Source organism: Galleria mellonella, unplaced genomic scaffold, assembly GCF_026898425.1.
Source record: "Galleria mellonella isolate WM207_F2 unplaced genomic scaffold, CSIRO_AGI_GalMel_v1 utg184, whole genome shotgun sequence".
In the NCBI taxonomy this organism is placed as follows: domain Eukaryota; kingdom Metazoa; phylum Arthropoda; class Insecta; order Lepidoptera; family Pyralidae; genus Galleria; species Galleria mellonella.
This window is the reverse complement of record NW_026442025.1, coordinates 5,927,704-5,946,448: the sequence shown is the minus strand read 5'-3', so window position 1 is coordinate 5,946,448 and position 18,745 is coordinate 5,927,704. Positions and strand designations below refer to the sequence as shown.

Below are 18,745 nucleotides of genomic sequence, written 5' to 3'. Positions count from 1 at the left end.
TCGAGCGATTTATTTTTAATCCCCGTTTTTATGGGTGCGACGCTATAAATTTCGCGTGTAGTTCTAGTTGTGTGTAATTTTTCGAGAATGTTCGTTTACTCAAAATATTTTGCACAATATTTTAGGTATACAAATTAAAATTGCGTAAACTGTACGCAATATTTCGAGTCACTTAATTTAAAGAAATTTCAAACAATTAAATAACAATAACATTCTTATAAAGAATTATAGTGTTAAACTGAATTGCTTGTTATCTATTTATAGACATCTGTTACTTTTAAATTAAAAACTGTGTGAGTTCTCTAATACTTTAGAAATAATATAACATTCACAGTTCTGCGTAAAATAAAAACAAAATGTTATGCATATTATTAATAGATATTATCATAAGATTACAATAAAATCCACTTACGTAAATTAAAAGTAGTTTTTAGCTACATTTTTTTTTACTAATTACTTAGTTTAATTAATGAAGTTTTTATCATTTATTTTATAAAATTAATTAAGAAGTTTGTCCATATTAGATAACAATAACAAAAAATACAATAATGATATTGAGATGTATTAAAAAAAAGACGACAGATGACTATTTAACATGCGAACAAATTCAAGTCGATTCTGACGATATTCGAAGTCTCTCAGTATTTTTTTATCAATCGAATAGGGTATTCGATACTGTCGAAATGCTACTTGAACTAGTACTCATAATATTAAACAGTCTATGTGCAATTAAAATAAACTAAGCCAACTTTATTATAATTGTTTCGGCTTAATTGCCATTAATTAATCAGCTTGTTTGCCATTCAAATTTGCAAAACAAAAAAATAAGAGGATATATAATAGTAAATTTGAAATACTTTTAGTACAGTCACAATAAGATTAGCATATCTTTTAAAGGTAATATAAAAGACACTTTACCATTAAACAAAAAATAAAAATAAAGAAAGAAACAAAAGTTCCTATATTAGACATTAATCAAACATAAATGTATTATGTATGAAATACATAAGGGTTGGGTCGTCACCCTGCACATGACAGAGCACACCTGGCAGACAGACAACCCCCACTTAAATACCCCTCTTATTATTATTTTGTATCTGTTTTTGAATTGCTTAAATCTATAGGGGAGAATTTAATTGTGACAATAAACGCCATTTTGGATTCACTAAATCCAGTATGGCGCTTATTAATAGTGAGTATAAATTGAGTGTTGTACAGTGTACGGATTTAGAATAATCTCAACTGGATATTTATAAATGACAGTTTAGATTATCCAATAATTTTGCCATATACAAATAAAATTTTTGATTCTCTGTTGTTGGATTTATAAACACTGTTTTCAAAAATGCTACTGTTATATAAATTAATTAAATATGCTTTTTTCTTTTATATATAGTAAGTTGGAATATTTTCAACGATATCTCTATATGCTATTTATTTGTAGTATTTTAGTCTGAAAACAATAAATTTAATTGCAATTTTATAAAAAAAAATCGTTTATTTAGTTGTTATATATTAGATTTCTAACAGCTCAAACAATTCTCACTAAATTTAGCATACATTAAGTATTTGGATATAGAAATGGGCACAGGTTTTTTTTATCTTGATCACGCAGATAATATCGCGGCTAAAAACTAGTAGAGAATAAGATTTTTTTTTTCAATAAATAACACATTTGTTAGTTTCATTCATCGATCGTATGTGAGGGACCATTTGTTTCGCTCTGACATAATTTATTGCGAATATACCCAGCCACGCCTACTTCGAGGATACACTGAAAAAACTACAACCATTGACAAACAATAATTCAATGTTATTTAAAGAACTGTATAGAAGTGTAAAATGTGGAATATAGCGATTATAAAAAAAAAAATGTTTACGACATCTGTATAAATAGTTATGCAGTAATATTATACATTCATATGATAATATGTCACTGTAAGTAGGTGACGTTGGTGTTTTGTATTTGATATTTGTATTATTTGTTAAAATTGTTATAAGGGTTAATAATATAAGCCTTTTGTAAAGAAGTAATAAGGAATAAAACAAAAAAGAATCATATATTTAATCTAATTAAATCAGTAAATGTTTTGTCATCCCTTTTTGTCTGAAGACAAAAACCTTCAGAATTTTCTACTAATTGTCCAAAACGCACCTGCTGCTGTTTTCTCTGTAACCTAATGGGTCAATGATCTTCCCTGTCTCCTTTTTTTTAGCTGCTGACCACTTTAGTATTTTTCTTCTGTTTATCTCCATTTTAAGTTTTCTATTGTATGAAACATACTTTAACTTTGTATTTCTTTAATATCCACTAATTTAACCCCGTTCTTTATCTTCATGCATAAGACACTTCTTTCTTTGCTCTTTGATATACTTTTAGTTCTCTAAAATTTCTTTCAGTTAATATATATATATATATATTCTTTCTTGCACTTGTAAATTACATTGTTAATGCATTTATAAATATTGTGAGCAAGGGTGGACTTATCTCTGACAGAGATCTCTTCCAGTCAACCCAATGCAGTTAGAAAACATGTTGTTAGCGGGTAGCTGAAGTGCTACAACTATTAATATTTAGTGTACATAAACAAATATACAGTTAAATAAAATATTAAGATACATAATAAAATATTACATAAATGAATATACTATAAATAAATATAATATCTACCTACTTATACAATGGATGTTAAAATAAATGAATATACTACCTACAATGTCCTTGTTAGGAATTTTTCGAATGATTTTAAAATCAGTCGACTACTAATTTCATTCGCTATACGCTTCTACTAATCGCTAACATTATTCATTAATAGTTGTTCGTATTCGAGTCAATACGAACGTAGTCGAGTCGATCCGATTGCTGTAATGTTCTTGTTTTTGTTATTATATATAATTAAAAATTAAATATAATTAGTAAAAAATCACCGTGTGCTCCTAGCACAGAATAGACCGTCCCTTCCATTCCTGTGGGTGTCATAAGAGGCAACTAATGGAGGGCGAAGGATGGGCAGCAGCATCCCTTTAAAAACATCTCCTGCGGTTGTGAATCCGTCTGCCAAGCATGGCAACTACTGGCAAAACCCCCCAAGGGGGAGGCTTATGTTCAGCAGTGGACAGCTAATATGATGATGATAATGAGTAAAAGACTTTCGATATTAATTATTTAATTAAGTAGTAAAGTAAATTATTAATAATATTAATAATTGTATATTTCGAACGAAAGTATGCAACCGCTGGCCTATTTTATAATGTCTATCATTGATGGTAAGGTTTTTAAGGTAGGAGGTACAGGGAAAGGACTTTGTTTTGATTATTAGTGGTTTAGATCGAATTACTAATTAATAAAATCAGTAACAATAGTAATAGTCGAATTATAAAATTAGTAATTACTAATTATTCGAATAACAAAATCATTCAGTTTCGCGCACCGCTAATATTATCTACTATATATAAAAAAAAATCTATTAGTCTATGGTGGTTTTAAAGCTATGGCCACGTCATTATTAATTCAACATTGAAAAACCGTTGGAAACCGATGCTAAGTGACTATCTTTGTTTTGGCCACAAATGGCTTAATTTCCTTTGTCACCTGTCTAACAATTGTGCCTAGCAGACATTGATGGCTCCTATGATTGTTTGAAACAAATGAATATAAGATATAGTTTTTTGTTACTGAACGCAGGCTTTTGTTAACTTTCTTTATAACTTTATAAACATTTGTGAAACGGTACTTTCTTTTTAAAGAATTTTGAAAGTGAAGACAAATTTAACTGTTAAATATAGTTTTGTTTCTTAAGGAAATAACTAGTTAATTTACGACGTTAGTTAATTGTTGTCATATGAGATTAAAAACTTTTGTATGACAATGTCTCTTGCATTTGAAAGGTGACAAAATGATTTATTTTAAGATGATTTTTCTTTATTTATTTATTTATTTTTTTCTTAAGGGTTGACTCCAATTGCATCTGATAGGAAGTGTTTTGTTTGGCACTACAATGCTTTTTCAAAAGATAAAAATGAAATAGTGATTCCACCGGCGCTATCCGGCGGTATCCACTAACGGGGCATCAGTGAAAGACAATAGGTGAGGATAAAGCAGGTCTGTTGGTCCATCGTGACGAATTCAACAATTATTAACCACGTGGGGAAATGCATCATGCAGACCCATATGCTCCGGGGGAGGCGTATGGGTACTGCTGGATTCCTATCGGCTAACCACGGTGTCCTTCATCGTATCATGTGCTGGGTGACACTGACTCCCGTTTGAACGCTACAGTAGCGACAGCCCGTTTAACCCTTAAAAGCCTGATTTTTTAAATCAAATGAAAAAATATATAAGGTGTTTACTAATGGGGAAAAATAGTAAAAAAATCAAAACAATATTTTTATATATTTATTTTGAAAAAAAAATTGGTTACATGTAAACAGCCAAATATTAATTAATCGATTGTAGGCGGCCAATGCGATTTATAACCCCGGTATCAAATTTGAAACTTCAGGTATTTAAGGGTTAAACCCCAGTCGACCTAACATCCCATTTGATAGATGACGCATTTCATTATACAGTAACCTGCTTATTTATAAAAAAGCTAAATATCATAAACCCATTTTACTACAATAGTCGAGAGATAGGCAGCAGCGTCTCTCTTAAAACATCGCCGAAGTCTAAATGCGGATGCCAAGCCGTCTGCCAAGCGTGGCAACTATTGACAAAGCCCCCACTTATGGGGGAGCTCTACGTTTACCACTCCACTACTGAATTGTTCACAGTTAACAACTGATATGATTATGACAAAATATAAAAAAAAAAAATACAACCGAATTGAGAATCTACTTCTTTTTGGAGTCGTTTAAGAATAACTTAAATACAGATTAAAATCTTGTTTATTTACAAACAAAACGTAATACCGATAAACAAAGCTAACAATTTAAACAACATATCTATAATACCTATTGAAAGTCAGTATTTTGGTGGAGAGCGCCCCAAATGCGTTCTCTAAATCATTAAAATTACTGTAGCACGACCGAGTAGGTATACACTATTTGTCTCTGTCCAACAGCAGTTTTTCCACTCTATTTGTCTTTATCTGGCGGCTAAAGTGACAATGTCGTATGCCCCGTTAGCTTGGCTTCGTATATAATTATGTTTCTCTTATAGAGCCAAATATCCAAGAGACAAGTTTAACTTAATTTGTATAATATGCTTTCATAAAAAATCTGTCCTTTGTTTGATTAAGCACTGATTTAAATAAATAAATAAATGTCAATTGGACTGCAAATTTCTTTGTTACTTATGACGCGTGATATCTTTAATGAATGTGAACCGATTATAATGATTTTTTTTATTATAATAAGTTGACTTTTAAGAAGTATTATAAAAATGTGAAAATATTAATTGTTTTAAATAATCCAATAGTTGTTGAGTGATTGAAAAATTTCGAATTAGGCGAGATTTGTAAATGGTTTTCATTTGCAAATATTATCTGTTTTGAGAATAAATAATGCTTATTAATTATTAAATAAAATAGAATTTGTACGTACTTAGGTAATGATGGACAATCATAAGGCACGCCTAATGGTAATAAATTACCGCATAATATGATAGACGCGTGCAACCTCTTTGGGAAAACCTCATTCTGAAATTTCTTAGAGACTCCTGAAAGGAGGAGTTTTGCAATTCATCTGTCTTATTTTATGTTTTTGATAAATAAATTCGTAACAATTTAATTTCGCAAGAAAGTTGACTTTACCCTTGTTTGCGGAGTATAACCTAGCTACTTTAATGCTAAATTCTAAAACTTATAAAGTATAAACAATGCTTTATATTCATCCATACTCCATACACGTCGAAACTGTGAAACTACAGTGGCTTGTTAGCGCCGTGGTTAGACGGCAGCTACTTCTAACTTAAAGGTCAGTAACTTAACGACTTGCAAACTCGCACAACTTAGCCGAGCAAGCCCGAGATGCTAGAATAGTTAGAATTTGTGTTGAGTGCCTACTAGGAACTACTGTTGAATTAATCACTATATAGGTATAAACTTTTAAAATTTATTTTTGAGCGGTAATCACTAATTTTGCACATACTTGCTGTGTGGTTCCGGCATCGAATAGGCCACCCCTTTCTATTTGTGGATATCGTAAAAGGCGACTGAAAGAATTTAATGGTTGACGAATAGGTTGCGGCGTCTCTTAAAACATTACCAAAGACTAACTTTGGTTGTCAATCTGCCTGCCAAAGGTGGGATAATTCCTATTTAATTTAAAAATACCTAATTTTTAATAATTTAAAAAAAAACCGCTTTATGGGGAAGGTCTATGTTTAGCAATGGGCAGTTAAAGGCTTATACGATACGATACAATGGACATTTTTACCGGAACCAGTACCGGAATGGTCACCCAGAGACAGTAATAGAACATGATACAGATCATTAGTTAGAAAGTTGGACAATATTGCCAAAGTAGCTAATAAGAGATGGATGATGTCGAATCGTACGTCCATGGCACTAAACGAGTATATCCTCGTTCTTTTCATATACTTAATATTCCATATACTATATATATATATATATATATATATATATATATATATATATATATATATATATATATATATATATATATATATATATATATATATATATATATATATATATACCTAAATATATTCAAAAAACTTTACAAAAATTAGAGGATCATTTTTTTCATTCCTCAATTACATTCACAAATAACATTACCAGGACATAATAAAAGAATAAAGTCTATTATGTTCTTCTCACTTAACAACCAAACAAAAACGTTTTCATTTTATTTAATATTAGGAAATAAGAATTAGGTACTGCATGTCGATACATTACACACTTAGGTTATATAGATAGCATCGCGTATTAAAATCGGGTAAAAATTTAGTCAGCTGTAACTGACACATGTTTTTAAATCACATAATGCTTATATATGTGTATTTTCTTTAAAAAAAACGAAAATACCTTTGCTGCCCTTTTTAGTCGTGGAGTTTTTTACAAAGTTTCTTGACACGGTTACGTATTCAACATAACTATGTCAAGTTACAAGAAATCAGCAAGTTTTCCATAGTCAAATCTATTTTAGTATACCAATAACAAAACGATATGTCTATATAGATATATGTACTGACAATTAGTAGTGTACAAAATAAGATCCCAAGAGCGAGTTACGACGCCGAGAACTTGGCTCTAGCATTATAAACTACCAAGGAAACAGTTTTAACGTTTGTGCACTTGTAAACAACTGGAGTTACCTGTCCTTGTTAGTTGTTGTTTATGAGTAACTGTTACATGGGTGTCATTTATTGAAAAACTAAGTTCAGCTGCTTACTTTATAGTTTTGGGTGTTGATGTACTTCATACTCATATATATATGTATTATGTAGTTCTAAAAATTTAACTGAACTAATATTATACTATGTAATGAGGGTTGAGCGCTGTTGTCTGAAATACAGGTTTTATAACCTCGTTCAGACACAGATGTTTAAACTGATCCAAATGTACAAATGAATTTGTATCTACTTTTACTGTAATTTCCAGTGCTAAGTTTGATACAATCATGGTTATGCAATAAAGTTATTATTATTATATCTACATTCAGTAAAATTGAAATTAGTCGATGCGATGTTTCATTGAGGATATTTAAGAAAAATGTAACGTGTATAATAATGTTTGTCTTTTTCTCAACGCCCTTTACCCAAAGGTTGTATGGATGAGTTTGCTCAGCGGTAAAGCCGCCTTTTGTATCATTTCTCATTAATATTTACGGTATTTTTTATTTGACAGAATAAAGTGTAAAATAAATAAATAAATAATGCCTTAATAAAAATAATAGAAGCCAAAATAATATTTTTTTACAATTTTGTCTTACTGTTTGTATATGTATGAAGGTTTTTTGGATATCACGTGGAAACTACTGCAACAAATTGGCTGTGGTTTTCAAAGTTATTTATTATTCATATCAAAATATTTCTAGAGGGCGGACTTAAAGCCTGATGAGCTTTTCAAATAGTCATGTTCTCAGGAATATTACTATTTGAAATCAGATTTTAAGGTCTTCAGATACCTTAAAGTCTGATATATGTTTTATTTATCTACATCCAAAATCCACGTGTAAGAAGTCGCAGGTTAAAGCTGGCATGAATGTACTTATATAGATATATTATTATATATCTTCAGTCATAGATATAAATAGAAAGTTCTATTTATACTTCGAAGTGACTTATGACGCAAACGAATTACTATCAATTCGAAACCACGTCGAATAGGTGTTACATATAAGATATGTCCATTTGACGTGTATTCGATTTGATATCGACATAAATCCGATTTGATAACTTAATAAATCACTCCGCTATAAATTTATTTTTGGAAATCGAATAATTCGATTAGAATTCATCACAGTATGAAGTTATGTGTATGATGTTGTTATTGTTTTTCTTTACGTACCACTTTTTTTTACGTAGGAGCTGGACCTGACAGTATATTTGGAATTCCAAGTCACAAAAATAATTTTTAATTTTGTTACAATAATAATTTAGTTAAACTGTCATAGATGTAGAAATCTTAGTAATCTATCATTTATGTTATATTGGTATTGTTTATTGTAAATCATAATTAAAACACATTAAGAATCATATTAATAAATGCATTTCAAGTATAAGAGCAATTTTTTGTAACTACACTGGCTTGGCTGGAAGAGATCTCTTTCAGAGATAAGTCCTCCCTTGCTAACAAGTTGTTAAACTAATCGTCGCATATATTGTTTAAATGCAACAAAGAATACATATTAATAGGTGATATTTAAGTCAAAGTCGTCCATTCAATTGTCATTTGAGAGCTGTAAATATAAACTCTAATTTTAAGCTTGTGATTACGACAAATGCGACTCAGTTCAATAGTCTACAGCTTAATTGAATAAAACGGACCTTCATTTGCGTTAATACAGAAAAAATATTGTCTTACCTTTATGAGGCATCTTCCAAAAAGCTTCTGCCGCCGTGGTGGGTTCCCGCGGCGGCGCAACCAGCCCGCCGACCAGCGTGGTGGCGGCGTGCGCGGGCGCCGGCGCCGGCCGCCCCCAGCCCCCGTGAAGCGCCACCCCGCTAACTTCACCTCACACCCCGACACCCCCTCGCACAAACCAACCCACCACTAACCTACCCCACTTCCCCCTTAGACCAAAATTTGACTGCGCGCGCGCACCTAACAACCCATCGCTTCGTGACCTGCGAACAAAGAAATCGACGTTCAAAATTCGACCCCAAATTGATATTAGACAATCGCATCATCAATTACAATCAAGACTCGTCATTATGCTCCTTTGATGTTTTGTCCCGTTCACTCGTAGCACAAGTGAAAGGAGCGGACGGTACTAATTGGTAGATGATCGTGCTGAATTGTGTGTTACTTGGAAAGCGCCATCTATTGTTGCATAGTACAAATAGTTGCGGTGTTCGTGAGTGCCGATAATGATCGATTTGATGGTAGTAATGAAGTTAGATGCGAGATAGATAGGTAGCTTGGAGGCTGTGCCACCCATCGCGGTAACCAAACGGTAGTCGGAGCGTGTGTCCGTCGGTTCGTTTGTTTTTTATTGTTTGACTGAGATGTTGTGTCCGCGGTGATTAGGTCAGGTGATCGTTTAGCGATACACTAGTGGGCGGCGGACAGGAAACATGCGAAAGATGAATGTGTATGTTTTTTTGACATCAACTGTACCTTCTAATGACGAATCTAATCAATATAATGAATGTTATGTCTTTCTTTTGTGTTTCGACACTCAGTAGCGAATTTTTTGTGAGTAATTTAATTTAAAACTACAGTACAATACAAGTATATTAAATATTGTATAACATATTTTGTATAATAATAACGGTAACAATTAAACATACGGTTCGCCTGATGATAAATAGTTACCATAGCCGAGGTTTCCCATGCGTGTTATAAACCTTGAAGGAACAGTTTTTTTGAAGAATTTTACAAAAATATGACAAATTAACTTAATGATTAAAAATCCTAAAAACTAAAACCTCCTATAAACCTATTTCAAGTATTACACTGTTTTGTCACTTTCATTCAAATTGCGTATTTAGCACAAAAGAAAGAGAAAACACTTCAATAGCTAAAATAGATTTATGAGAGGATTGACGTTTTTATGAATAAGAGCGTAACAGTACTTAGAAATGACACAGCAAAAAAGGGTTTTTTTTTAAGGGTGAAAATGGTATGGTAACTCCGCCTGCGCTAACGGGATACGCTGGCGGAGCACCAGTGAAGGGTGATAGATGAGAATGAAAACAGGCCAGTTAGCCCATCATGATGAATTCATCAAGAATTACCCATAATAGTTTCCAGGAAGAACCGCAAGAAGGTCGACCTGGTTGGGTATATTGCTAGCAATAGGATTCTCAGTCTCCATTACTACAATTCCTTTCCCCACAGCAAAAAAAAAAAGGGTTAAGGTGAGTTATTTATGTTGAATTGAGTTAAGGTGAGTTATTTATGTTTATACTCGTAGGTTACGATTATTTGTTAGCCGATTAGGATTATTTTGTTTAATTATTCTGATAATAATTATAGTAGTCAATCTTCAAGTGTTGGTAATCACATGCATATTAATTGTAACGAAATTAATCTAGTCAGTGGATGCAGGTGGTACAGGACTGTTCTTTATGGCAGTCTATGGGGGAGGCTTATGTCCAACAGTGGACGGATAATGGCTGAAATGATGATGCACATGAGCGTAGATCTGCAGACAAACTGCAAATCAGTTTCACAGCACTAAGAATATGTATTGTCTATGTAACTATTTACTTGAAATAAAAAAGAAAAAAAATCTAATCAACTAACAAGTGATATAGATTTCCGCAAAATATCACCACATCATCATATCACATTAGATATTATCTCTCCATTACTGAACATAGACCTGCCCTATAGACTGTTATAAGGAATGGAGAAGTTCCCTACAGCAGTTTGCTTATTTATTTTACCAGTAGCTGCCATGCTTGGTAGGCGGGTTGGCAACCGCAGTTAGGCTTTTGTGATATTTAAAGATGGGTGCTGCTGTCCATTCGCCTTAGTCGCCTCTTACAATACTCACGGAAAAGGAAGGGGCTGCTTGGCTTATTTCATGCCGGGACCACACGGCAATTGTTTATTATTGTTTATAACTAATTATATGAAATTTTCAAATAAATACTTTTTAAATTTACTTTTTATATTAGACTGTAGTACGTCTATAACTAAATATAATAAGATTTCAAGTAAGCCATGCAAATGATATAGAAACCTTTCGTTTTGAATTTTAGATATCTAATTGAATTCTGTAAATACAATGTTTCCTTATTATTCCTTACTTTTCCATTCTGTAACATATTTTACTATCTAAGTTTAAGCAGACGTAGTTGCCAACAAAAACATACTAGGTCTTGTTATTGTTGTTCGGTTAGAAAGCTTTGATATGGCAGTGAAGTTACTAGATATATATGAAAATACCTTAATACTCAGAAACAGGACACATGTAGGTATGCTATTTATAACGAGCGTCATAGTATATTATCTAATTACAGAATTGACATGACATTAACATTAATTTATGGTGTCGTTCATGTTTATAGACAATGATAAGCACTTTTCATCAGGCAGGCCGACAGTTAGCCATTTTAAGTTATATACAAAAAATAAATTTCAAACAGCCTACCAATATGTAACATATCGCAAATATTACATCCAGAATCCACGCATCAAAAGCTAGGTGCTCAATATCGAGACACGTATTTGATCTTTTCAACTCAGAATCAAATAATTTCACTTTGATATTTTCCCCAGCGTAGCACAATGGCCCAAGAGTTGAGCCGAGTCTGGGGTCGCCAAATTGATGCCAACTCAAAGTGAGTGCTTCTCGAGTGGATGCAATAATGTCATGACGCCGTTTGGACACTAATGGTGAACTGTGTGTGTTTGTTTGTTGACTACCAACTTGTTTGTGGTCGACGAGAGCGTTGATAAAGCAACATCAATTAGTAACAGGATTTGTTATTTCGACGTTTTTATTATAAAACAAGTTTATTTTTTTATTTTTAACCAGTACTTCTTTCTTGTTCGAGATAAGTAAATCTTATTTGGGACAATAATAATAATTATCTCGGATAATCTAATTAGATTATATTTTAAACTAATGTTTATTCGGGACTACGTTTTTGACCGGGATAAGTTGATTAACTTGATCTACCGGGGTAAAAAGTAACCTATGTTCTTCTCCATCTCAAATATTATGTGCATAGCTAATATTATGACGGTTGGTTCAGCCGTTAAGGCACCAAGAGGTAAAAAACAAATTCACTTTCATTTTAAGAATTTATCAACAAAAGATATATTAGTTATCTATTAGCTTTTAATTAATTACCCGCGACTTTGTCCACGTGACCGGGATATATTGACCTGGATAAAAATATCTTATGTCCTTCTTCTTCCTGTATAATACGAATATATATCTACCAAAGTTAATAGTGAGTGGTTTAAAGCCGTTAAGGTGCTAAGAGGTAATAAACAAAAAAACAAATTCACTATATATATGAATGAATTGAACCCACTACTATAAAAAAGCGAGGCGGTGTGTTTAACCATTACACTACGAAGATCGTCAATAATATTAATAACTATATGTTAAATTAGGACCATGTACCAATGTTCATTCAAATTCAATACCTTTTCTCCTTACAATCATTCGCAACATCATCATCGTAACAGAATGTATTGATAGATAGATATATAATTTATTTGCATTATTTACAGCACACAAATAACAACAGGCATAGTTAGACATTCACAATAAAAAAGAGATAAAATTTATAACAAAAAAGCAAAATACATAAAAGAAGTAACAATTTTTTTTCCTTTTATTGCGTATGCCATAGTAACACAAAATGGTCACAACACAGTTTATTGCTTTGCCTTCAAAAAAAACAAAACACTAATATTCTGCTGTAGCCAAAAACCAGCCGCGAATTTCCTCAATAATAAAAAAAAAAATGAAATAATAATAATGAATGAAAAATACGGATAAAATAATTTGTGTGTTCATTACACTCACTACTATTTGCTTATACTAAATGCGAAAGTTTAAAAGTAACCACGTACTTACGTTACATTATAAATAATATCAGATGCGAGCACTTGCGATGGCGGGCTACAGATACATCACGGGCAATCAAACGTTATCTGACGAGCAATCGCGGCATCTTTGAACGAACGCCTGTGTCGGGTTGTACACATAAAAACTTGCTTCTAATTACGATAATTAGCTCTCGGACTTTGGGGTGTGTGCGAGTGTGGGAATTATGCAAAATGTATGCTTTATTTATGTATTGAAAATATTTATAAAATCTCATTATTGATCGGTATAATTTTTTTTTTTTATCTATGCCTGGGACTCTACCATAAAACATTATACTTGAATTTCGATTGTATAATGGAATACGGTCATATCGAATTTGGGTCTATAAACGGAGAGTAATGCATTATTTTTCATAAATCCTAATAAAAAATTTGAATTTGCTTGAAGAGAATTCTAACAGAGAAGCTCGCCTGTTGGAAATCTTTATTGAAAATAAATTATAACATTGTAATTTTTGTGTATAATAAATTATGAATAAATAAATAAAGGAAAAATGTCCGAACAACCAAAATTGTTCAATTTTAATAGCATTCTTTTGTGACACTCCGAAATTTCGGTAAGGTTTCATGGTAGATTAGGTAGTATTTATTTAGGGATGCAAGATGCTAAAGGTTAATTTTAAACAAAGTTTTATAATGTTTTTATTCGATTAAACTGATTAGACAAATAAACATACAATAGACTAACAATGTAATACACATTTTACAATTTTGAAGTCGGTTTTTCTTGTAACTGTTATTACGGTACAGTTAAAAATTGTACATATAAGCAAATTTTAGTTGACAAGATGGTTAACAAATCTGACTGTACAGTGATCCTGTCTCCTCTTAAAAATATCTTGTGTACTGAGTATGGATACAATATGCTTCTTGTCCATATTCCTGTCCACTGATTTTTTTTAATGTGTGATAATTTATTTATTTGAAAATTACTCACCACACTTACAGTTTCCCAAAACGTGTAGTGAGCCATAGGTTTATTTTACAAACTTACAAATTTTGTACAACATTTTAAAAATATATCAATTTTGTCATTAAATATATCAATATCTGGCTGGTGAGCAATCAGAGAATTGAGCAGAGAAATAGCCTGACAAGTGGGAGCAAACTGAGCCTGAGAATAATGGAATGGTAACCCCGCCTGCACTGTCGGTATACACTGGCGGGACACCAGTGACTGATGACAGGTGAGGATGAAGCAGATCAGTTAGCCCACCGTGACGAATCTAACAATCAATCAATCACGACGGTTTCCAAGGGGAACCACGAGGTGGTCGACCTGACACCTGTATATTGCTAGCAATGGGGCTACTAATTCCCATTACTAACAATCCCTTCTCCCTCCAACTGTCCACTGTTGAATATAGGCCTCCCTCATAAGGAACGGTCACTAGCCACCAGCATCCATGACTCCCTGCAATGCATTTGAGGTTGTCGTTCTATCGACTGGGAGATTATCCTATACTGCCTGTACGGAGGTGTCACTCATAAACCTTTCTTCCTAATTGATTGTTAATTCTTCGAGCTATGTGACCAGCCCATTGCCATTTCAGTTTGCTTATCTCTGGGGCTATGTCGGTCACTTTTGTACTTCTGCGGATATCCTCATTTCAGATTCTATCACGCAAAGAAATTTCAAGCATAGCCCTCTTCATATCTTGCTGAGCAACTTGAAGCTCCTGCATACTCCTGTGAAGGAGGAGGTTTTGGTTCCCTAATATGCAGTAATAAAACCTTAGATTACAGGTTGTTAAACATAAGAAGCGACAGCGGCAGTGGCAGCGGCAGCACAGTATATCTTTCTTAGTTGTTTTACGTCTTCAGGTAATGGTAACAATGTTTAATCAGACAGTCATATGTCATTCTCAATACGCAGTATAAAAAAAAAAAACAAAGGAAGTTACTTATAGATGCAAAATACTTGTAAACCGCGTTATATAAATGTGGGTAATGTAGAAAAACAGTGTTTCGTAAGTAAGTGGCTGTCTGAGTGCGTCAAAGGCCCGTCTGAGCTGCATGCAAAGCTCTCTAAACGGGAATAAAGTAAGGCAACCATTTTAAATTCCAACTGGGTACTGGCATCGTGTGCCGGTAGCTCCTGGACTATATAGTTGGAGAGATAGCGAAGTGTTGCATTGAAAGTTAAACAGATGGATCTTATTAAAAATATAAATATTATTTCAAAAATATGATATTTTCAAAATGTTTACAGCTTTCTGAATGAAAGGAAAGATAAAATGTATTTTTTGCATATTATAATTTATTTACGACAACTTGATTTCAGTACTTAATCAAATTGCTACCCATAGTGAGGTTTCTTATTTGAACTTTTTTTTTTTGATGTGTAAGAATGGTATGGTAACCCCACCTGCGTTAACGGGATACGCAGACGGAGCACCAGTGAAGGGTGATAGATGAGAATGAAAACAGGCCAGTTAGCCCATCATGATGAATTCATCAGGAATTAACCATGATAGTTTCCAGGGGGAACCGCGGGGAGGTCGACCTGGTTGGGTATATTGCTAGCAATGGGATTCCCAGTCTCCATTACTAACAATCCCTTCCCCCCCCCCTATCTGAAATTGAGAAGCTATGTTTTTTATTTCATTTTATAAAATACTAATGGTCCAAACCGGCTTCGCACGGGTAGATAGAATTTTCGATAATAATATGTAACCTATGTTATTCGCTAGTAATTTAGTATAAAGAATTTTTATAATCGATTGAGTAGTTTTTGAGTTTATCCATTAGAAACAAACAAACACTTAAATCTTTCCTCTTTATAATATCATATAGATAGAACATCATATATATAGATAGATATTCCACTAGCGACCTGCTCCAGTTCTGCAAATTTTGTCAATAATAAATTATGCTCCATGTCACTCTGATAATGTAGTTTTGATTGATTTACGTATATTATTACTAATATAATAATTATTATTCTATATATTAATATGAATCTAATTAAAAAAGAATATTCTTGATTTAATTTATTTTCGAATATGACAGATTAAATGTTTAAAAAAACTGGCCGTAAATGTAAAAAAAAAATAATGCAGATCGAAAGTCCGAAAAAAAAGTTGGTATTTTCCCGCGTCTTACTAACAGCATTACCATAGAGTTCTCGAGGATCGGATGTCTGGTAGGTTCCGCTTGCGTTCACCTCATTAGTCCCCGCTTTGATTCACCGTAGCTACCGAGTCGCAGGTCGCAGGTGGTGCTAATGCCTCGCTCCTTAGTGAACGAATAGATTTTGTAATAGCATTCCGCTTCCCTTTTTGTTCGTACTTCGAATGTTTGTAGATTTAAGTTCCCGTTTATTTACATCTCACGTAAGTGTTTCTACTGTTTCTATAGAAAGTTTCGTATTATAAATATCTCTCATTCATATTTTATCTCGCGTTCTTTGTCTCTCTGTTAAATATAATCTTCTGTGTAGAAAGTTTAAAAAGTATGTATTTTAAGTTCTATTTTTAAAAGTTACCCAATTGTAATTATGACTTATTAATAACGTAAAAGTTATTATGACTTGGCAAACTTTTTCTCGAATCATAATTACATAGATATTTTAGACAGTACAACATAGTACAATACAGATAAAAAAAAAAATGAAAAATAGAATACCATGTCCATACCCAATGTGCATGTAGTGTATATTATAGACAAAATTATCGAATTGTACGAGACAAAAAAAGAAATTTGTTTTCATTTTTTATTTGAAAAAAGTTACTTAAAAAAAAATCCTTTAAATTCATTCTAAAACAGGATCAAAGCACTGTAGCCGCACGTGCGTTCGGATATTCACATAAAAATTATATAAAAACTCATACCTATTTCACTGAGTGCTCTCACTTATTTAAGTTGCAAACGGCAAAGCCAAGCCTCTTCCTTTTCACTACGTTTTTGAAAAATGAAAAGCGGTCGGGGAGGATTTGTATACGTACATAATTAACATTGATGCGATGTGTCTACGAAGTTTTAGAGTAAACGGGAGCAATGCACAGTGGGCTCTTTGAATTGTCGAGTGTCATTGACTTCGTATGATGTTTTTTAGCTTATTAATATGATTTGTTTATTATGGTACACTTATATAATACTCGTTTTTGATATAAATTACAAAGGAAACTTTAGTTGGAACTCAAAAGAAATTAAACAGTGAATTTGAAGAACACAATAGGTGCATATAATACCTGAACTTACTAAAATTATATATTAAATACTTAAATGTCTTTTCTTAACAGATTCATACATTATGAAATAAATCCATGTTCCAAATTTCAGCCTTCAATACTTAAAAATTGTAGCAGTGTAGTTGCAGTATTGAAAGTCAGTCAAGATATATTATTTTATAAGCATAGATGTAAAAATGTGTTTGTATGTTACCTCTTGTCGCCCTAACGGCTCAATAAATTTGAAGCTTCTGTGTTTCTGGGCGGAGCTAGGTTGGCTGTACTAGCCACGACTCATACGCACAACGGCCCAAATGAGAGGCTAAACGCGGAAAATAGAGTCCTATTCACATTTCACATTTTACCTCATGTAACAGAGAATCTTAAAACCTAACTTACTTGTACTATTATTATGAGTTTGATGTCAATATTGTGATCTTTTTTTTCTTATTTAAAACTTTCCTTTTATCGGGGCAACTAATTCATGCATTCTCTTCCAGGCAACTAGCCAGGCCACATTTTTGACCTCCCTATATGACATGACACCTAGTGTTTTCTTTATTTGTCCCGTGTAGTTATGTCTCGTTCTTCCTTTTCTTCTTTTGCCCTCTGTTTTACCTTCTAGCATGATTTTGCTATTCAAAATTAATTGATTACGCATTTTAATGCTACTGAACGTGACTAAAATGATTGGGTTGGTAAACTACACTCTATGTACACTTTAGTGCTGTCAGAATAGAAATAAATTACAATCTCTCGGTGCATTGCTGTCGTTTGTACGTTCAGCACAAAGCTGATGCCGGTGATTTGTTACGTTGATTTAAAACTGACGGCTGTGTAGTGATAGCAGAAACAGCTTTAATAAAATTTACAAGAGAGTTTAATTTATTATAAAATGTTTGAGAGGTCGGATTTTTTTAATATAAACTTTCTGGATGTCTATGTATTGTGGTGACAAACAATTTGTTCACTTAATGTTACAAAACTTTTTGGAAATATCCTCAATGAAATGGCAACCAGAGTACTATTAAAGTATATATGTCTATATTTTATTCTCGTAATGACATTATAAAAGATTTAAGTGTTTGTAATGAATAAACTCGAAAACTACATAACCGATTTTAAGAAATATTTCTCCTATAAAAAGCTACATTATCAGCGAGTAATATGGACTATATGTTATTCAAACTCTATGTCTATGTACGAAGCAAGGTAACTGGAACAGCTTCGCACCCCTAGTACATATACCCCTAGTACATTTAAAAATCATGAAGTGGATAATAAGTATATATGTATATGCTTAATTTGCTGTCTGTACCATAGCAGAATGATTCGACAACCGCACACAACAGTAGGTTATGGCACGCA

The 18,745-nt window shown here is 32.7% G+C and overlaps 1 protein-coding gene across 3 annotated transcripts in view; it reads right to left on the bottom strand.

Annotated features, from left to right (window-relative positions):
* Positions 1 to 18,745, bottom strand: part of LOC113512170 (paired box protein Pax-6) — a 92,514-nt gene that overhangs the window by 65,481 nt on the left and 8,288 nt on the right. For all 3 annotated transcript variants that reach the window (XM_052893937.1, XM_052893939.1, XM_052893938.1), the window contains exon 2: positions 8,991 to 9,253. In XM_052893937.1, the coding sequence (XP_052749897.1) occupies positions 8,991 to 9,003 (13 nt within the window). In that variant the 5' untranslated portion in view covers positions 9,004 to 9,253. The remainder of the gene's footprint in view (positions 1 to 8,990; positions 9,254 to 18,745) is intronic.